Source organism: Pogona vitticeps, chromosome 3 (genome assembly GCF_051106095.1).
Source record: "Pogona vitticeps strain Pit_001003342236 chromosome 3, PviZW2.1, whole genome shotgun sequence".
Classification (NCBI taxonomy): Eukaryota; Metazoa; Chordata; class Lepidosauria; order Squamata; family Agamidae; genus Pogona; species Pogona vitticeps.
Genome location: NC_135785.1, coordinates 229,033,744 through 229,053,742, shown reverse-complemented (window position 1 = coordinate 229,053,742; position 19,999 = coordinate 229,033,744). Strand labels below are relative to the sequence as shown.

Below are 19,999 nucleotides of genomic sequence, written 5' to 3'. Positions count from 1 at the left end.
TTCATGGACATTATGTTGGGATAAGCTATATCTTGTTAGCAGAGACAACGTGGTAAGTCTCACCTCTGTATGCCAGTCTGGAACATGCTAAAATTTCTGTTTGGCTTTCCTCAGCTGTTTCCCACACCTACTTAGTAGGTTCCTGAGTGAACTATGACACATCCCATAGCCCAGGTTGAACATACAGTACTACAGGTTCATACTGTCTCTTATACAGTATTTCCCTTTGGAATGAGTAGCATATGTACAGAGGCACTACAGCACTAGTAGTTAGGCAATGCTTAATTTGTGCACTCATTGGTTTTTTTTTTTGTTCCCTCTGGATCCAAGGGAACCACTCAACCTTGTGTTTCTAAACGGAAGCTGAAAAATAGCATTGCCTTCTCCAGAATAGCATTGTTTGTACTCAATACCGAAGGTTTATTTATTTATTTATTTATTTATTTATTTATTTATTTATTTATTTATTTTATTTATATCCCGCCTATCTGGTCGGTTAAGACCACTCTTAGCTAAGACGTAAATAAGTGCTGCTGTCTGTGTGTGTTGCCCTTAATGTGCTGGTTTTAGTGGCACGTGAAAATGTTGCCCTTTGTTAGCTTATCACAGGCATCATCTACAATCCATATCATGTTGAGACCTTCCAAGAATGGAAGAAGCTTTCCTTCTTGCATTCAAGGGAAATGATGACAGAGAAGGCAGGTTTAGTGTGCCCCTCCATTCTCATTTCTGTTGCCTTCCACATGGGCAAGGCAATTTGCTGAAAAGAAGACTCTACATTCTTGAATGGTCTCCACAATATCAGAGTATAGATTCTCCGACATCCCAGATGGCTTGGAGAGTTTCCGTGGAGATGGGAGTCTCTTTTTCAAAAACACCATCACCCTGTATGTGTTCAGGTTGATGGAAATGATGGTGCAGTGGAACAAGATCAGCTAGTTCCCCTTAAATAATTACCATGTGCTGTCAAGTCAGTTCTGATTCATGGAGAACCTTTTCAGGATTTTCCAGGTAGAGATTAGTGGTTTACCATTGCCTTCCTCTGGGGACATCCTGGGATGGTGCAACTTGCCCAGAGCCACACAGACTGGCTGTTCTGGGGAACTGGACTCCAACTCCCTGGTTCCATAGCCAGAGACCTGAGTCATTGACTCAGCCAGCTCCCCCTACTCTCTCAAAAATATTGAATAAAGCTAGAGTATAAATAGGAATAGCTCTCATGCTCTCTTTATAATGTTTCTGAAGTTTGTTCTTGTTATCAAGCCAAAAATGTTGGGGTCAGTTTCTGTAGACAGGAGCATGTTTGGTTATCCTTGCCTCCCTCTGTGCTCTATGAGCCAAAGTAAATAGCCTTCAATTGGCAGATCTGGTTTGATGTGCCAGCTTTGATGAGGCCAATTTTATTATAGAAAACCATGTTCCCATTACAATACTACTATAATGTGTTGCCCCTGGGGCTGTCTTTGAAAATAGTTCAGAAATTGTACCTGGTCCAAAACAGAGGAGTAACCAGAATTTCACTGATCATTAGAGCTCTCTTTGAAAAGTATATTCTGGTTGCCAATACCTTTATAAGTTACTTCAAGATCATGCATCATGTTTGAACTTGGGAAGCTTGTGATTTGAGCAGCTGAAGGGTCATTTTATAGGAATCAGAAGAACCCATCTGTTCATTAAACCTGCACCACATAAGAGAAGGCAAAATATATTGTCATTGTTTTGCCCAATTGTTTTCTGGGGGAGAAAAGCATTTCTGTATGCTTAGCTAATGATCCCTTCCCCTCCTAATGATAATATTTCCAACTTAATGTTCCAATTTGGGGGAAACTTCCTTCTAGATTCTTTGCAGCCAAATGAGGCTTTGCAGAGGTTCTTGCAAACATAGAAAGCAATGATTTTTTAGGGATAAATGGGGGAGGGTGTTCAACAAAATAAAAGTACAGTCGTGCCTCGACTTATGAACCTAATTGGTTCTGGAACTCCAGTTGTAACTCGAAATGTTTGTAAGTCGAAGTACCATTTCCCATAGGAATGCACTGAAATGCAATTAATTTGTTCCGGCCAAAGGAAAAAAAATCACCAAACACACGCACGCACGCACGCACGCACGCACGCACACACACCACCCACTGCAAGACCCATCGGAAATGCAAAAAAGCAAAGAACAAAGCAAGCAAACCATGCCAGACCCATCAGAAATTCAAAATAAGCAAAGCAAAAAGCAAGCAAACCCCCCAAGACCGTTGGGGTGAAAGAGCTACAAAGAAGCAGCCTCTTTGCCTACCAACGGTTAGCAATTTGAATTCCCTGCCTTTTTTCCCTGCCTTTTTCTGGTTGTAACTCGAAGCTCTGGCTACAAGTCAAAGCAAAATTTTGTGGCCGGAGCTGGTTGTAACTCGAAATGGTCGTATGTCAGGATGTTTGTAAGTCGAGGCACCACTGTACTTGCTCAAAGCAGGATCAAAACTTGTATTGTAGCACTTTTTAGTATTTACTGCAGAGTCTGCTGTGTTTCCTGAAGGAAGAAGAGGGGGAAGACAGAAACCTATTGAACTGATATTTGTTGAGAATCTTAGAATTCTGAAATCCGTATATTTTATGATAATGTCAAGAAAATGGCATTATTATTTTGAAACGAACTGTTTCTGTTCATATATGTCTTGGGCATAATGAATGCCCCTTTGAATTGCCTGCCTAGATATATGTCTTACAAATTGCAAACATTACTTCCTTGGAGTAGAACTTCCAGTGGGATTGGTGAAAGAAAGAAAGAAAGTGTGGAAACTTATATGCCTCCCCATAGTGCTTAGAGCACTCTCTGAACGATTTACAATTTAATTATATAGACTACATATTGCCCCTCTCCCCAGCGAGCTGACCTCAGAAGGATGGAAGACTGAGTGAACCTTGAGTGTCAGAATCTGCTGGAATTGAACACTGACCGGGAAAAGCCTATTTGGATCTTGTAAGCTCAAAAGGATTTGATAGCTCATTACAGATGAATCAGGCACACATAGAAACTGGAGATACAATATTGCTCATTGTCTTTTTTTGTTATTTGATGAGATTTCTACACTTGTACTAGGATCTGAGTTTTGTGTATATAAGGAACATCTCATTAGAGGGCTGGATGTAGACTTGAAAAAACTTCTTTTCTCATGCTTTAGGTACACGTTCTAATGGGCATAACTAAAATGTAATTGAAGAAATAAAATTACACCCCTTTGCACTGCATAATTAAGTCTATTAATAGTTGTATCATTGACTCTGTTATTTATTTATAACTATTCTAATCTTTTGCACTATAGACAATAATTAGTTCTTTGATTTACTGTATTAAAAAGAAATGCTGTCTAATAATGCTATTATCATTTGAGAAGCAAATATTTCTGCTGACAGAAACATTTAAATCCTAATGTTAAGTCTAGTGTTACTACTAGTGTAGGCTCCTGAATCCGTGGAGACTAGTTGCATCAACTCCTCTGGAAGTTCAATTGAGTCAATAGTCTAGTTGTGACTTGTCGTGCTAAGCAACAGGATTTCAGCCTGTGAGCTATCTTTTCTTATGGTTAAATTCTATTTCATGATTATTTTACCAGCCTTCAAGATTACATCTGGTCTGTGAATGTCCTTCAGAAACTGCATTTTTAAAAATATTTATTTTGAAAAAAGGAGTAATTTGCTAATTGACAGCTCATTTGCTACCATGGATTTCATTCTGCTATACCAAATACTGTAAACAAACTGCTGAATCTACATTTTATTTTACATTTCTCTGATGATTTATTGCATTGCTAAAATAGAGCTCAATTAAGCTTCTGAGAATTTAGTGATTCAATAAAAAAACATAATTATACAAGCCATTAACATTTTTGTCATCAAATTAGCATTACTAGTTCTCCCATTGTGTGTTCAGGGATTTCCAAACACTTAGGAGCTATCCCTTCCATATGGGTGTAATGTCTGAATTACAGTGATTAGATAGAGAAGAAGACAGCAGTAGGCAGTATATGTACAAATAAAGAGCAGGAGTACATGTGATGACTGGCTACAGTGATTTACTCTGTGAGATTTTGCCTGCAGTTTATTAAGATTATTTGACATTTTATTTATGAAGTATGAAGTGGACTAGTATGGAACTTCTGACTACTGAAGAAAATAACAAAAATTTCACTTGGGGAGTCAGAGAGGAGGAGAGAATACAAAAATTTGCCCAGTCTATCTGGATAAAGTTTTAAAACTTGGAATGTGAATAAATGGAGTGAATCTTTATAAAATGCAAAGTACTATAGTATATGCTGCACAGTTTCCACCAGACAAGACCGACAGAGACAAAAAGCCATAAAGTACCTTCCCTCTAAAAAAAGGCTGGTGGCAAAGCACTGAAATGGGCCACGGCAAAACCTCTCTGATGTCTAGCAAGTTCAAAATACTTAAAATACAGGAGGAAAGCATGTGGAACTTGTTTAAAGAAGCTCGTACACCGGTCTTTTGCGCTTGTAGCCTGTATAAGATGCCCCCCCACTTTTCTAATCCAAAATTAAGAAATCTAAGTGGGGCTTAGCAAGGGTGGGGGGAAAGGGATCAAAGTGCTGCAGGATAGTTTTGATCCCTGCTTTCCCCTCCGCTTGTTTTTGTTCTCTCCTCAGCTTACTTCTGTGTATAAGATGACCCTCAATTTTTAGTCTAAAGATTTTAGACAAAAGTATAGTCTTATACACAGAAAAAAACGGTATTTCTCTAAAATGGAGTAGCAAGAAGAAACAGGCAGTGACCTTAGAAGGAGGAGGAGGAAAAGAGCCTAAGAGATCTACCTACACGTAGATCTAAAAAAAGATAAAGGGGAAAATCACATCTGAGCTCTCTATTTATCACCTTCCTCCAACCCCCACTTCAGATTGCTTGCTATATGTTGTTCTATTTTATTATACAACTCTACATTGCTTCCTGCTGCTCTGTGTACCACTTACTTTGTTGCTATCAGTCTGTGAGACAATGCCACTTTTTCGTTCCTTTTGGTCCTCAGTAATCTAGACCTTTGTTCTCAAATGCCTCTGAAGACTAACTGAACAGTCCATTTATACCATCATTTGGCTATACCCTGTGGATCTCCTTTCTGAGTGAAGCCAGGCTGGCCCCTTTCTTGCTGACTTTCCCCTGGCAGACAAATATGTTTTTGCTTAAATAGGCATTTAGCCACTGATCAGGACTTTTTAACGAAGAGATTTTAAACAGTCACCAAATTGTGAGCCAACTAATCATGTATTTGTTTTAGTTACAATTTATTTATTTGTTTATTTATTTATTTATTTATTGTATTTATACCCCGCCTATCTAGTCATTTCGACCACTCGAAATTTAATGTAATTTAATTTAATTTAAACTGTTTTAATATTGTGTAATGTATAATGTTTTTTTTAAAATCACTTTTCTCTTTAAACATATATTGTAAGCCACCTTGGGTGTGCAAGTGAAAAAAGAAAAAGAGAAGGAGAGAGAAATTAAATTCTAGTTTTTTCTGTTTTTATTTGGATGGAATAATGCCCCCTGAAATTTCAGGGCTCAAATACCCCCATTCTAGGTTACTGTCATTATTATACATTCCCCTTTAAACTATATTCTAGAGAAAACTGCAATATATAGCTGGAAAGAGCAAGGCATTTGCAAGAGAGCTTCTCACTTTGTTGTCAAAAACACAGCACGTTTCATTGTGGCAAGCTTAGGCTCCATAAGAGTTTTCTGGCATTTTCAGAGCACTGAATCATTAAGAAGATTTAATAAATCTGCTTTTATTTAAATTAGTAATCCAAAGTACAATCCAAAGAATAATTGCAATATAGAGAGAATTAATAAAGTATCTACAGTTTTCAACAATATTTACATCACCTTAAGTGAACAAAAACTGATCAAATGCTGCTACGAGTAGCTCCTGATTACAGTGTATTCTGTTCTGTCTGTGACTAGAGCTGTAAATACCTCCAGGATTTTATTGCAACCTCTTTCCCAACATTTTTCATTCCAAGTAGCACTATTTGTTTTTGACAGTACTGGCCTAAATCCTATTGCCAGTCTCAGTTAGAGTCACCCCATTGAATCAATCATCAAATTGTGAGCCAAAATGTAGATAAACCACATTGTTTCAATACTACTCTCATTGCGACTACTGATAGGATTCTGGCCACTTTAGAAAACAAATATTTATCTATCTATCTATCTATCTATCTATCTATCTATCTATCTATCTATCTATCTATCTATCTATCTATCTATCTATCTATCTATCTATCTATTTATTTATTTATTTATTTATTTATTTATTTATTTATTCCATTTATACCCTGTCTACCTGGTCATTGCGACCACTCTAGGCGGCTTACAACACAAATACATGAGCAAATATGTATATATAAAAACGAATTTTACACAATAAGAAAGATTCCACAAGATGGAGAGAAGACATCATAAATTATAATAGAAAGAGAAGGGGAAGAAATCAAGGATTAACTGGGAGGGAAGGCCTGCCAAAACATCCATGTTTTCAGTTGGTTTTTTAAAATACCCAGCAAGGGAGCCGCGCAAATCTCCCGAGGCAGGTTGTTCCAGAGGCGAGGAGCCACCGCCGAGAAGGCCTGGTTTCTTGTTTTTTCCTTCTGGGCCTCCCTTGGCGTCAGGCTCCTCAGCCTCACCTCCTGACTCGCACGAGTGACATGGGTAGAACTAGGTGGGAGTAAGCATTCCACCAAGTATCAAGGCCCTAAACCATTTAGGGCTTTTATATATTTTTAAGATATATTTTCAGCTATGTCAACTGGAAAAATATTGCTACTAAGATTGCAATGTTGTTGTTGTTTAGTCATTTAGTTGTGTCCGCCTCTTTGTGACCCCATGGACCAGAGCACACCAAGCCATCCTGTCTTCCACTGCCTCCCGGAGCTGGGCCAAATTCATGTTGGTAGCTTCGATGACACTGTCCAACCATCTCATTCTCTGTCATCCCCTTCTCCTCTTGCCCTCACACTTTCCCAAAATCAGGGTCTTTTCCAGGGAGTCTTCTCTTCTCATGAAGGCCCATCCGTTTCCGCATCGACTTCAAAGTGTTGATGCTTACATATAAAGCCCTAAACTGTTTAGGGCCTCGATACTTGGCGGAACGCTTACCCCCACCAAGATCTACCCATGCCACCCGTGCGAGCCAGGAGGTGAGGCTGAGGAGCCTAACGCCGAGGGAGGTCCGGAAGGAGAAGACAAGAAATCGGGCCTTCTCGGTGGTGGCTCCTCGCCTCTGGAATAACCTCCCTCCTAATATTCGCGCGGCTCCCTCGCTGGGCATTTTCAAAAAACAACTAAAAACATTGATGTTTCGGCAGGCCTTCCCCTTTGCCAGCTCCTGATCTCCCCTTTTCTTCCACTCCCTAGTTCTGTCCCATCTTGTTGAAAGTTTTTCTATGAAAAATTGCTTTTAATTATATTGTTGTTGTTTTTGCTGTTGTAAGCCGCCTAGAGTAATCTTAACTGATTAGATAGGCGGGATATTAAATAAATAAATAAATAAATAAATAAATAAATAAATAAATAAATAAATAAATAAATAAATAAATAAATAAATAAATAAATGAGATGGCCAAAGTATTGGAGCCTCAGCTTCAGGATCTGTCCTTCCAGTGAGCATTCAGGCTTGATTTCCTTTAGAATGGATAGGTTTATTCTCCTTGCAGTCCAGGGGACTCTCAAGAGTCTCCTCCAGGACCACAATTCAAAAGCATCAATTCTTCGGCGGTCAGCCTTCTTTATGGCCCAGCTCTCACTTCCGTACATCACTACAGGAAAAACCATAGCTTTGACTATTCGGACTTTTGTTGGCAAGGTGATGTTTCTGCTTTTTAAGATGCTGTCGAGGTTTGTCATAGCTTTTCTCCCAAGAAGAAGGCTTCTTTTAATTTTGGGGCTGCTGTCACCATCTGCAGTGATCATGGAGCCCAAAAATGTAAAATCTGTCACTGCCTCCATATCTTCCCCTTCTATTTGCCAGGAGGTGATGGGACCAGTGGCCATGATCTTAGTTTTTTTGATGTTGAGCTTCAGACCATTTTTTGCGCTCTCCTCTTTCACCCTCATTACAAGGTTCCTTAATTCATCCTCACTTTCTGCCATCTGTGTGGTATCATCTGCATATCTGAGGTTGTTGATATTTCTTCTGGCAATCTTAATTCCGGTTTGGGATTCCTCCAGTCTGGCCTTTCACATGATGTATTTTGCATATAAGTTAAATAAGCAGGGGGATAATACACAGCCTTGTCGTACTCCTTTCCCAATTTTGAACCAATCAGATTGCAATACCAGAAAGACAAATGCCTACCTTCTGCTAATAATTGACCTTATAAATTTCTCAACATTTGTACATGTGGTATATGATAGATCACATCTGTGGTATATCATGTGGTCTATCATTTGATCATCTTTTATTGAAGTTTGAACATCTTTTATTGAAGTTTGTGTCTAGATTGTTTCAGATCTTGGGACTTTTTAATAAAAGTAGTTCTTAACCACTGTTTTATTTCTTGCTCACTCTTTCATTTGTTCTTACTTTCACTTTTTGAGTTTCATTTGTGTTTTATCTTGTTCTTTTTAATTACAGTATTCAAACATGATAAAAATTATGGAAGTATTTAAAAGAAAATCCAAACTCTTGTTACCCACTGAACATTTATATTCATGGCAGAGCTTTAACATTTTAAACAAAAGAAGCAGGAGTCACCTGCATCACATATCAGAGGTTGATTTAAAATTCAAAGCAGTTCTCAAAGTAGCATGGAATGCACTGTTATACCTTGTGGTCAAGAGTTGGACACAGTGGAGGTGAAATTATATTGCCTTCTCAGCCAGAGTGAAACCAAGTTCCAGCCATGTGGGACCATGCCTTATATAGACCTGCATATAGCTGCATTATATTCCTTGCAATTTCAGAGGAAAAACCTGAAACCAGGGAATGAATTGTTGTGATCGAATGGGGTTAAGCCACAAGATAGGGCAGGTAATAGTGGAAGTTGTGGAACTACTTCTAGTTGACTGTGGAAAAGTCAAGGGAAATCTGGGTAAAACTCAGGTAATACCATAGTAATAGCAATAGTGACCAGTGATGTCCATTTTGGATTTTTTCATGCTACAGACCCTATAATTCTCCTTTCTGGGAGTCCCACCTGCAAGATGCAAACCTTACAGAAACCTAAACTGTGCTCACCAGGAGAGAAGGTTTTGCTGGCAGACTTCATGCCTTAGGTAAAGGTAAAGGTTCCCCTTGACAATTTTTGTCCAGTTGTGTTCAACTCTAGGGGGTGGTGCTCATCTCCGTTTCCAAGCCATAGAGCCAGCATTTTGTCTGAAGACAATCTTCCATGGTCACATGGCCAGTGTGACTTAGACACAGAACGCTGTTACCTTCCCACCGAGGCGGTCCCTTTTTATCTATTTGCATTTGCCCGCTAGGTTGGCGGGAGCTGGGACAAGCGACGGGTGCTCACTCTGTTGCATGGATTCGATCTTATGACTGCTGGTCTTCTGACCCTGCAGCATAGGCTTCTGCGGTTTAGCCCGCAGCGCCACCACGTCCATTGCGCCACCATGTCATGCCTTAGATAAGCCTAACTTCCTGTTTGAAAAGGAAGCTGCCCTGGTTCAAAACATCCAAAATGCACATCCCTAATACTGACAATAATAGTGACAACCATAACAATGGTTAGGAAGAACGGGATTTTCTGATGTTTCTGTACTATAAATGGCATTAACCTCCATTTTGGGAGTTCTCCCTACCTTGCAGACAGCTGACTAACACCTGAACATGATGCACCTGGGGGAAAAAAACCTCAGTTAGAAGGCTGGAGCTTCATCCAAGCTTCGTTTTCCTGCCTGTGCTATCAATCTCCAAAAACATATGGCATGTGTAGTCCAGAAAATCTGGAAAAAAACAACAACCCACTAATGATTAGGTAACCCAGAGTTGTGAGGGACATTTTTTTTGTCAGTTAGACACTTGTTGGCATTATACCTAGGGTTACATCACACACAGCCTTATCTGTGGCACATGTGGCATGTAGAGAGTTTTCCAGGCCTTACACAGTACATGTATAGCACCTTTGTGCTGGCTGGAGGTAGACGTTCAGGTTTAATGACAGTCTTACACACATAAATAAAACTTTATCCTCTTCCCAGTGCTCCTAGCCTTTTTTGATCCTTTCCTGCAGAGCTGAGGAATCTTAGCAATTGCACAAGATGGAGTGGATGCCTTGACAGATGACCATACTGACCTGCTGTCTGTCTCTTCTCATGAGACTCAGTTTCTCATTTCATATGTGAAATCATCTGCCCGGAAGCTTTTGAAGTCTGGTGTGCCCAGCTACTCCAAGATCATTCAGTAATGAAATACAGTAAGAATACACTGTTGTACACAACTTATAAAGAGAAGACAATAGACTTTGTATAATGGTCAAACCAGTAAAATGTATACAGACATAAAATAAAATACAGCCAGTGTGGTGTGCATAGAGTGATGGAGTAGGGCTTAGGAGAGGCGGATTTCAATTCCCATTTGGCCATGGAAATTCACTTGCAAGGGGGTCGTTATATGGAGTGGTAAAACTGTTCCTTAAATACAGTAGGGTCCCCATGGTATTATTACTGTATTGAGCAGGGAGTTGAACCCGATGACCTTAGAGCCCTCTTCCAACTCAATGAATACTATGATTTTGTATATTTTCAGGATCAGTATCCGCGGCTTCATTTATCCATGATCTGGAAATATTGGAAATATTAAAAGAAAAACCTCAGAAATATGTATTTTCACAATGCAATTACCAGAACTAGGTAATTCTCTAGATTCATTTATCTAGATCCAGTTATCTAGATCCATTTCAATTGGGCAGAGACTGCCTTGGTTGCCCTGTTTGACAACCCTTGATGGGAGAGAAACAGGAGGGGTGTCACCCTGTTGGTTCTCCTGATCCTCTCAGTGGCTTTTGACACCATCGACCATGGGGTCCTTCTGGACAGATTGGCTGGGATGGGGATGGGAGGCACTGTTTTACGGTGGTTCCGCTCCTACCTGGCTGATCGAGTCCAGAAGGTGGTGCTGGGGGACAGTAGCTCTGATCCATGGCGGTGTCATCATGGGGCTCCTCAGGGCTCTATACTGCCCCCCATGCTATTCAATATCTACATGAAACCGCTGGGGGAGGTTGTTATAAGGTTTGGGCTGAGGAGTCAGCAATATGCTGATGACACCCAGCTCTACCTCTTGTTCTCTACCAATCCAGGTGCGGCAGTCGCCATTCTGAACTCGTGCCTGGACTCGATAATGGACTGGATGAGGGTCAATAAACTGAGGCTCAGTTCAGACAAGTTGGAAGTGCTCCGCCAGATAAGTTAAAGGACAGGGTCAACAACTTGGGGGTGCTCCTTGACCTAGGTCTGACATTGGAAACCTAGGTGGACTTGGTGTCCACGGGTGCCTTCTTACAGCTGCAGAGAATATATCAACTTCGCCCTTACCTGGATGAGCATAGCCTGGCAACAATCACACATGCACTGGTAACAACCAGACTGGACAACTGCAATGCGCTATATGTGGGGCAGCCCTTGAAGATGGTCCAGTGACTGCAACTGGCACAGAACCGGGCTGTGTGGCTGGTAAGTGGTGGTGCTGCGCAGACTCATATCACACCGGTTCTGAAAAATTTGCACTGGTTGCTGGTTACTGCTCAGGCCCAATTCAAAGTGCTTACTTTGACATATAAAGCCCTAAATGGCTTAGGACCTGGTTACCTAAAGGACCACTTTCTTCCATACGAGCCTGCCCATACACTAACAGGCCAGGAGGCCCTTCTGAAGGTTCCATCCCTGAAAGAGTTGAGGGGGACAGCATGTCGAAATAGGGCCTTCTCAGCTATTGTGAACCAACCTTGGAACGCCCTCCCTATAGAGATCCGCCTGGCTCCAACACTTTTGGCTTTTTGGCACCAGGCACAGACCTTTCTGTTTAGCCAGCATTTTAATTAAATAGTATCCTTTAGCTGGCCATATGAGCAGTAGGATTTATTAATATTAATGTTTTAATGACTGTTTTTAATATAGGGTATTGTTACAATATTGCCCATTTCAAATGTTTTTAATGTTTTTAAAGTTTTAATATTGTTGTATGCTGCTCAGAGACCATTGGTAATAACATACCTAATTTTTTTGCAAACAAACAAACAAACAAACAAACAAACAAACAAACAAACAAATAAATAAATAAATAAATAAATAAATAAATAAATAAACTGTTCACTAGAGGGAGCCAGAGACTATGCTATGCATAGGGTTTGTGCTTTTATCAACCGATTGTCTTCTCTTGTAAGTTGTGTACAGCAGTATATGCATTTTTGGCATCCACGGGGCAGCTTGGAACCAACCCTCTCTGGATAGAGTGATCCTACTATATCTCACTTACTTTGCAAGTCCTATCTGATTGATGGTACCTAAATAATATTCAAAAGGATGTTTTAATGTTATGTTGTGTGTTAATATATGTACTGTATATTGACTGTAAGTATAATAATATGAATTGTTATGAACCAACCCTCAGGATAACATGGAGGGTTTGAAGATAAAGTGAAAGCCCTACATGTTAGTATGGATATATTTACCAATACTCAGGATATATGACTTAGTGAGTATAGAATTTTACAGCAAGGTATGTTTGCTACATGTTAGTAAATACAGTCAGGCTGGGAACAGACCTTAGAGACATCCTGTGACTGGGAGAGGAGAATTCTGAACTGATATGAGCATCTGAGGTGGCACACAGCATGAATTTCTCTCACCTCCATGATTATGTAGATTAGCTTTTTTTGTATGACAATTGGTCTTTAAGATATACGTGTGGGATTCCTCTGAAGTCCAATTTCACAGATACTGAAAAAAGGCCTCAACAATCTCTCTGCATTATATACGCGAAGGCTTTCACGGCCGGGATCTAATGGTTGTTGTGGGTTTTTTGGGTTCTTTGGCCATGTTCTGAAGGTTGTTCTTCCTGACGTTTCGTTTCGCCAGTCTCTGTGGCCGGCATCTTCACAGGACAGCAACCTGCACCAAAGTTCTGCCTCCTGTCCTCTGAAGATGCCGGCCACAGAGACTGGCAAAACGTCAGGAAGAACAACCTTCAGAACACAGCCAAAGAGCCCGAAAAACCCACAACAACCAATCTCTCTGCAGTATTAATGTACTTCTAATTATGGACCATCTCTAATGTGTGTTACTATTCATATATAGATTGATGTAGTTTGTGAAGATTATAGTTCTACAGATATCTGGTAACATTCCATTTGCTAAGTTGCCTTCCTTAGGTGCCAATTCCCATTGAACCCATCACTTAACCCTTCTCCCATCCCAGAAACGATAACTCCTCCTTTATGAGCACAGAAGTTCTCTGCATCTAATCTTAGGTGCCTTCCTGAGAGACAGTGGTAACTCAGTTTGCAAGCAGCTCTGTGCAATAATTCATATGTAGTACACTTCAGTCAATATATCCTTATTGAAGTGCATATGCAATCATTTTCAAATCCTACCACTTCATCCAGTGCTTTTGTATAGTATGTAAAAGCAAAACAGAAATAAAAAGTAAAAAAAGAAAAAAACGTGTTGACATCTTAAAGACTAACTTTTAATTTTTTTAATGTGAGCTTTCATGGACAAGTCCACTTCATCAGACATAAGATGTATTGTATATTTATATTTGTAAATTTGCTGATGTATCTATCTTATATACTCTTTTATGCTCTCTTTGTAGGCCTTTGTACAGTAGCATATGCTTCTTAGTTTTTTGTTATTGTGCTATATCACTGTGGTCCCCTGCCCCCCCTTGGGTTTCTGATTGCAAGATCAATGGCATTTCTCTTTCTCCTGCAGTGGGGTGCTGAGCTAGTCAGCCTGGCACAGGAAGAGAAGCTAACCCCACCTGCTGTCGCCACATGCTCGTCTTCACAAACTTGAAAATTAAGCTAATGCAGTCCAGGGAAAGTGTCTATTCAACAGATCGAAGTCTAAACTCTTGCTGTGAATGGGAAGCACACTATAGATAGACAGCACCTGAACATTCAGTTTTTGTGTCCAATAAAAAGAACACGTGGAAACTGTGGGGCCAGCTTTGCCCCAAAGTGGGACTAGAAGCAGATTGTGTGTGATGCAATTAGTCTGGAATTGCATCCTGAGCCCCATTATGCATGTGTGTCCACACCAGAAGCAAGAGATAAGGCACACATAGTTGGACTGAACTAGGACAACAACTTTGTTAATTTTTACCTGCAGTAGAATTGAGCTGCAGAGTGGGCAAGTTGTGGGGTGGAGGAATGAGCCATATGAAACCTCTCTCTCACCCAGAGTCCAAAAAACAGCTCCTTCTTTTAAAATGGATCAGACATTGGTTTTTATGCACTATCTACTTCCGGACAGATACAACACTAGAGAGCCCGAAAAACCCACAACAACCAAATACAACGCTGTTTGTGAAAGAAGATCCATTTCTTTTGATATGGCTTGTTGTTATTCTTGTGGTATTTTAACATGACAAATCTTTGATCGTGGTTTTATCAGACAATTAAAGCAACTTAAAGAATATGAAAAGAAAAAGGATAGCAATCTCTTCAATGTGCTCCTCTTGTTTTATTGCAGCGGAAAGAGATATCAGTGTCTATTGTGGAGTCCAGGCAATTACAATGAAGATTAATTTTTGCACTGTGCTTTTTTCTGGTTATTCTGAAACGGATTTGGCATTAAATGGGAAACATGGAGATTCCCACTGTAGGGGCTTTATAAACAACAACACATTTCCGGCCGTGGTCATATTCATAATAAATCTCAGCACTTTGGAGGCCTGTGGAAACTCTTTAATGGTAAGACACATTTCTTTAGAGATCATTTCTGTATTTATTGTTGTAAAACAATTAACATGCTGTGAAACGGTACATGCTTTCTATTCAATTGTTTGATTTACAAATGTGAATGCCCTTAGTAGAAAAATAAAAAGTTCAGAAATATGAATGAATGTCCATAAATGGTAGCAATTCTGATCATGCTTGCTAGGATGTAAAGGGCAGAGGAAGAGACAGCTTCACAATTAGAAGCAGAACTATCTTCAGAAGTAAAGGATATTTTAATTACCCCAAATGAGCCTTCATAACTATATTAATTAGGCTGATTTTGTTTTAAGGTATCTGGAGGCAAATACAAGTCATTGAATGTTGACTGTGGAAGTGTAACAGCTTTTGGAAATATGCCTGCAGAAAGAATATTTTATCTTCTTTTAATTATGGAGCTGCCATCTTGTTTGTTTCTGTCCTAAATCCAACTAAAAGAAAGAGGTGCTCTGAGGACACATGGGTCTACTACCATGTTTGCTATTTTGTTTCATCATTGCTAAAGGTGAAGCTAGACATCATAACGATGTGTGGTTGGTGTTGAATTACCCCTGTGTTCCTTTTTTTCATATCATGCGATACAACATACCTAGCTTACACTTAGTTTCTCTTTTTATGAGGTACAGTATTCTATTATTATTGAAATTACAGGTGAGGAAATGGGAAATGAATCATTTGCCCTTCACACCCCAAATTTGAATACTTCCTTTCCACAATAACTTCAAATCAAATCAAGACATAAAACAAGATGTCTGTATTATTGCAGGTTTCTGAACTAAGTCCAATTTATACTGTTTTTCATCTGCATAAGATTTATCCACAAAATAAATTGATACATCAATAAATAATCTAAGTATATATATTCAGACATTTTTGGATGCTCCCAGGCTGTAATGGCTACTATTACACAAAACCCTTGTGGCCAATTGCTATGAAACCTGGCAGGTTTAATCCCCCTCAAAGCTATAAATTATCTCTAAAAATTTCATCCAATTCTGCCCGGAGATCTTTAAATTGTGAAGCCGCCACTTGTATTTCAAACATGAAATGCATTGTATATATACATATACATGACATGTAACACTATGCACCTGTCCTGCATAATCTTGCTGCTATTCATCCCTCTGACTCTAAATCTCATCCAACTTGGAGAAGGGGGGGAAAGGGGAGGAGTTAAAAGCCATTTGTTGATTTCCAAAGATAGCTACGTGTTATGTAGCTCAGTAGCTTGGAGTGCCTGACTGCATCCTGGGAGTTCAAATCTATACTGTGCCTCCTGGGAGAAGCACGAGCCAAGATTACCCAGGCTATGTGTGGCTGATGGGTTTACTTGCTCTGCCACCTGTGCAGGATTGGGCAAGTTGCACAGTTCCATGAGTGTCAAGATTCAGATTCGGACTGAAGGGGGGGGGGAGGTGTTCACTGTGACAACCCCAGACCTACTGGGATATGCCACAGTTTCACTAAGCTGCCACCAACCATTCCCTGTAAGGAGTCACACAGACCAGGAATGGATTTTCAACAAACAAAGGAATAAGGTTTATTTAAATAACACACAGGGAAAATAAAATGATCAAGTGAATAAGATACAGTAACGTGGCTTAGTCTCAATCATACATACACCAGTTTGGTTCACACAGAACACCTTTAAATAAAGCACAGACCCTGAACCTATCAGTTCTGGCTAACCATACAGACACCTGAACCTATCAGGTTGGTACTGACTGACACACAGTAGTACCCTGTCTGACACACAGACTCCCACTCCAGCTTCTTCTCTCAGCTCTCCTTCAGCTCTCCTAACTTCTCCACACAAACTCCACATATATATACAGTACAGCCCCTCCTCCTGATGTCCCGCCTTCCACTCCCCATAGGATGGAACTTTCCCTCCAAACCCATGACAGACAGGTAACATCAGTGCTGTATGTAACATTCACCTCTAAACTTGCCCCAGTGGAGGGTTTACTTCACAGTGGGGAAAATGTGCATGGGTCTGCTGTGAAGTTGTACCTGGGAAGTGGGTTTCCCCAGGTGAATTTGCCTTAGCTATGCACACACAAAGTGAGGATGAAATTCGTAACCAGCCTCGTTTGAATCTTGCTAAAGTAGTTCTGCTGTGGTTATTCAGATTTGCTGGAGGCACAGTTACAGTAGAGCTACATGAACAATCTTCAAACAAGGTCTGACTGCCAATTTGCTCCTTGCTTTCTGCTGACTCCTCGTTCTCCCCCACCTTGGCCTCCTAGAGGTCCTAGCACAAAAGTACCAAGTCTTTAAAGAAAATAGAACAGGAAGAGAAAAGGAAACAAACAAACTCTGGCATCTGGTTTCGGGAGGAGAGGGTTCAAATGGCAGCCAGTTTCCTGTCCTGTCTTACTGCTGCTGCAGCTGGGTGGAAAGGCTTGATATAATATGGCTACAAACCCATCTTAGAAGGATCAAACTGTATGCATCAGTACAAGCAATCACACTGCATGAACGGATGTGAATGCATTTGCTGCAGAAAAAAGAGAAGCCCAGTAATAGAGAAAAAAAAAAACCCTATGAATTAAAAGGAAAAAAAACACTGGGCCAATTTGCACTGACTTGTACATCATGAAGTCAATGGAAAATAATATGCATCTGATTACCCTGATCCCAGAGCATTTCCCATATTATTTGCCAATGTAGTCGCCCCTGACTTAATTCCCTATTCAGGATCTGAACTGAATTCTATGGTCAGTGCATATCATACCACATATTCAAAACAGTATGGAGATATACCTTTTTATAATATTTCATCTGGATATTCATTCATTGCAGAAAGAAAGATGTATTTATTTATTTATTTATTGTATTTATATCCCGCCCATCTGATCAATTGACCACTCTGGGTGGCTAACAAGACTTAAAATAAAACAATTTAAGTATAACATCAATATATTGCATCAATAATTAATTGTTCAAAATGGAAAGGAAAAAGAAAAAAACATAAATCAAATAGTGGCTGGAGGGAAAGCCTGCTTAAATAGCCCTGGAGGGAAAGCCTGCTTAAATAGCCAAGTTTTCAATTGGCTTTTGAAAATGCCTAGTGAAGGGGCCATACGAATCTCAGGAGGGAGTTTATTCCAAAGGTGAGGAGCCACTGCCGAGAAGGCCCAGTTTCTTGTTTTTTCCTTCTGGGCCTTCCTCGGCGTTTGGCTCCTCAACCTCACCTGCTGGTTAGATCGAGTGATATAGGTAGGTGTTGGTGGGAGTAGCCGTTCCGCCAAATATCGAGGCCCTACACCGTTGAGGGCTTTGTATGTAACATTAATACTTTTGAAATCAATGCGGATTGTAGAGCTTTTCACCTCCTTTCAGCAACAGAACATATGCTGCATGTTGGAGAGTGCCATGGGAATGGGCTGGGATGAGAGGAGTTGACAAATCAGATGGAAAAGTCTATGTAATCCCTAGGGCTGTAGAAGACATGTTTGCTGGGTTTTGAAGGGCACCCCAGAACCTCCTACCCACTCCATTTTTAATGTTGTTTTTCAAATTTAGTCCCTAAAGGGCCAAAAGATATTCTCCCTCCCTTTAATCCTTCCCAATTTTTGTGAGAAAAGTTTTTGAAGAGTGGCAGTCACCAGGGAAAGTTTGGTTTCCCAAGGTCCAGGGTTGGGCACATGTACCTCTGGACTTCTATGGTGGTCTTCCCTGGAGCATGGTTTGAACAATGGTGTAGTTTGGGTAAAAAAATGAATTAGAGTCTGTGGTATGGCAGGTAATTCATACACAGGCTCATACATCCTGCTTACATTCTCTTTAAAGATTCACTTTCATGACAGATTTTGCCTTTCCATAATTTCTCTTATCTTCTCATAATATCTCTTACCAAATAGGTAACTTCGGTTCCAGGAGTGAATGCATATGGCAATGTATCATCAGTCCAGATAGGGAATGTATCAGGCTATATAGATACTCCAGATCCACCAACAATCATCAGCTATTTACCAGGACTTCTGTATAAATTTAGTTGCAGCTATCCTTTGGAATACTTAGTCAACAATACCCAACTGGCTTCGTGAGTATATCTCTGATGTTTATGTGTAAAAGCATGCACCAAAGTGTCCTTGTGTTCTATTTATTCTTCTGATGAAGCTTCTTGGGTCTTTCAAAGTGTGCTGAATGGCTACATCAGATCCCCATGCAAGCCAAACACATTAGTGCAGGATCTTTCCCCCTGCTTTTTATGTAAACACAGAAAATGTAATAACAGTGAGAAAAGATGGGAAGAAAAAACGGAAAATATACAGAAAGAGAGATTATTTGGAATGTTTACACATGTTTAGATGGCTACAGAATGAATTTAGCAGTGAGGTCTTCACTTTTGCGTTAGCTTTCATGAAGACACTTGGCTTCCACATTCCACCTAACAACAGACTAGTAATTATAAAGACAATTATAAAGACATAGTTGACTTTGATTGTTTTTGCACAACAGTATATTAGTATAAGTAACATAAGGCATTTTTTAAAAAATGGGTTCAAACCACACATCATGAAAAATTAATTTTTGTTTTTGTTTTGTCACTTCACTTAACTAATTATTTACTTGATCCATCGTTTTAGCAGTGCTCATTGCTTTATTTATTTATTTATTTATTTATTTATTTATTTATTTATTTATTTATTTATTTATTTATTTATTTATTTATATCCCGCCCATCTGGTCTAAAAGACGACTTTAAGACACTCCCTAGCAATTTACAAACAAAAGTGAAGTGTTTACTCTTTCTGAAGTATTTACTCTTTCTGTTGCGACACAAAAAAATGGTTTAATAACAAGCAGCAGTGAAACAATTTTTTCCCCAGTCAATAGTTTTTGCTCTCTTAAACTTTTCCAGGTCTTCAGCAGCTATATCTGTAAGAGAGAACAATGGTACATTTATTAGCACTCTGAATTTGCTCCTTTACAATGTAAGTATGATTTATTAGAAATTTCATGAACATAATACTTTTTCCTACTAAATAACATACTTAGATTGGCCTTACAATGCTACAAGTAGGCCCTGCAGCAGACTATTACAG

The 19,999-nt window shown here is 39.7% G+C and overlaps 1 protein-coding gene across 1 annotated transcript in view; it reads left to right on the top strand.

Moving 5' to 3' along the window:
• Positions 1 to 19,999, top strand: part of ZPLD1 (zona pellucida like domain containing 1) — a 47,513-nt gene that overhangs the window by 6,298 nt on the left and 21,216 nt on the right. The window contains exons 2-4 of the mRNA XM_020785035.3: positions 14,701 to 14,921; positions 18,812 to 18,993; positions 19,816 to 19,888. Coding sequence (XP_020640694.1) covers positions 14,701 to 14,921; positions 18,812 to 18,993; positions 19,816 to 19,888 — 476 coding nt within the window. The remainder of the gene's footprint in view (positions 1 to 14,700; positions 14,922 to 18,811; positions 18,994 to 19,815; positions 19,889 to 19,999) is intronic.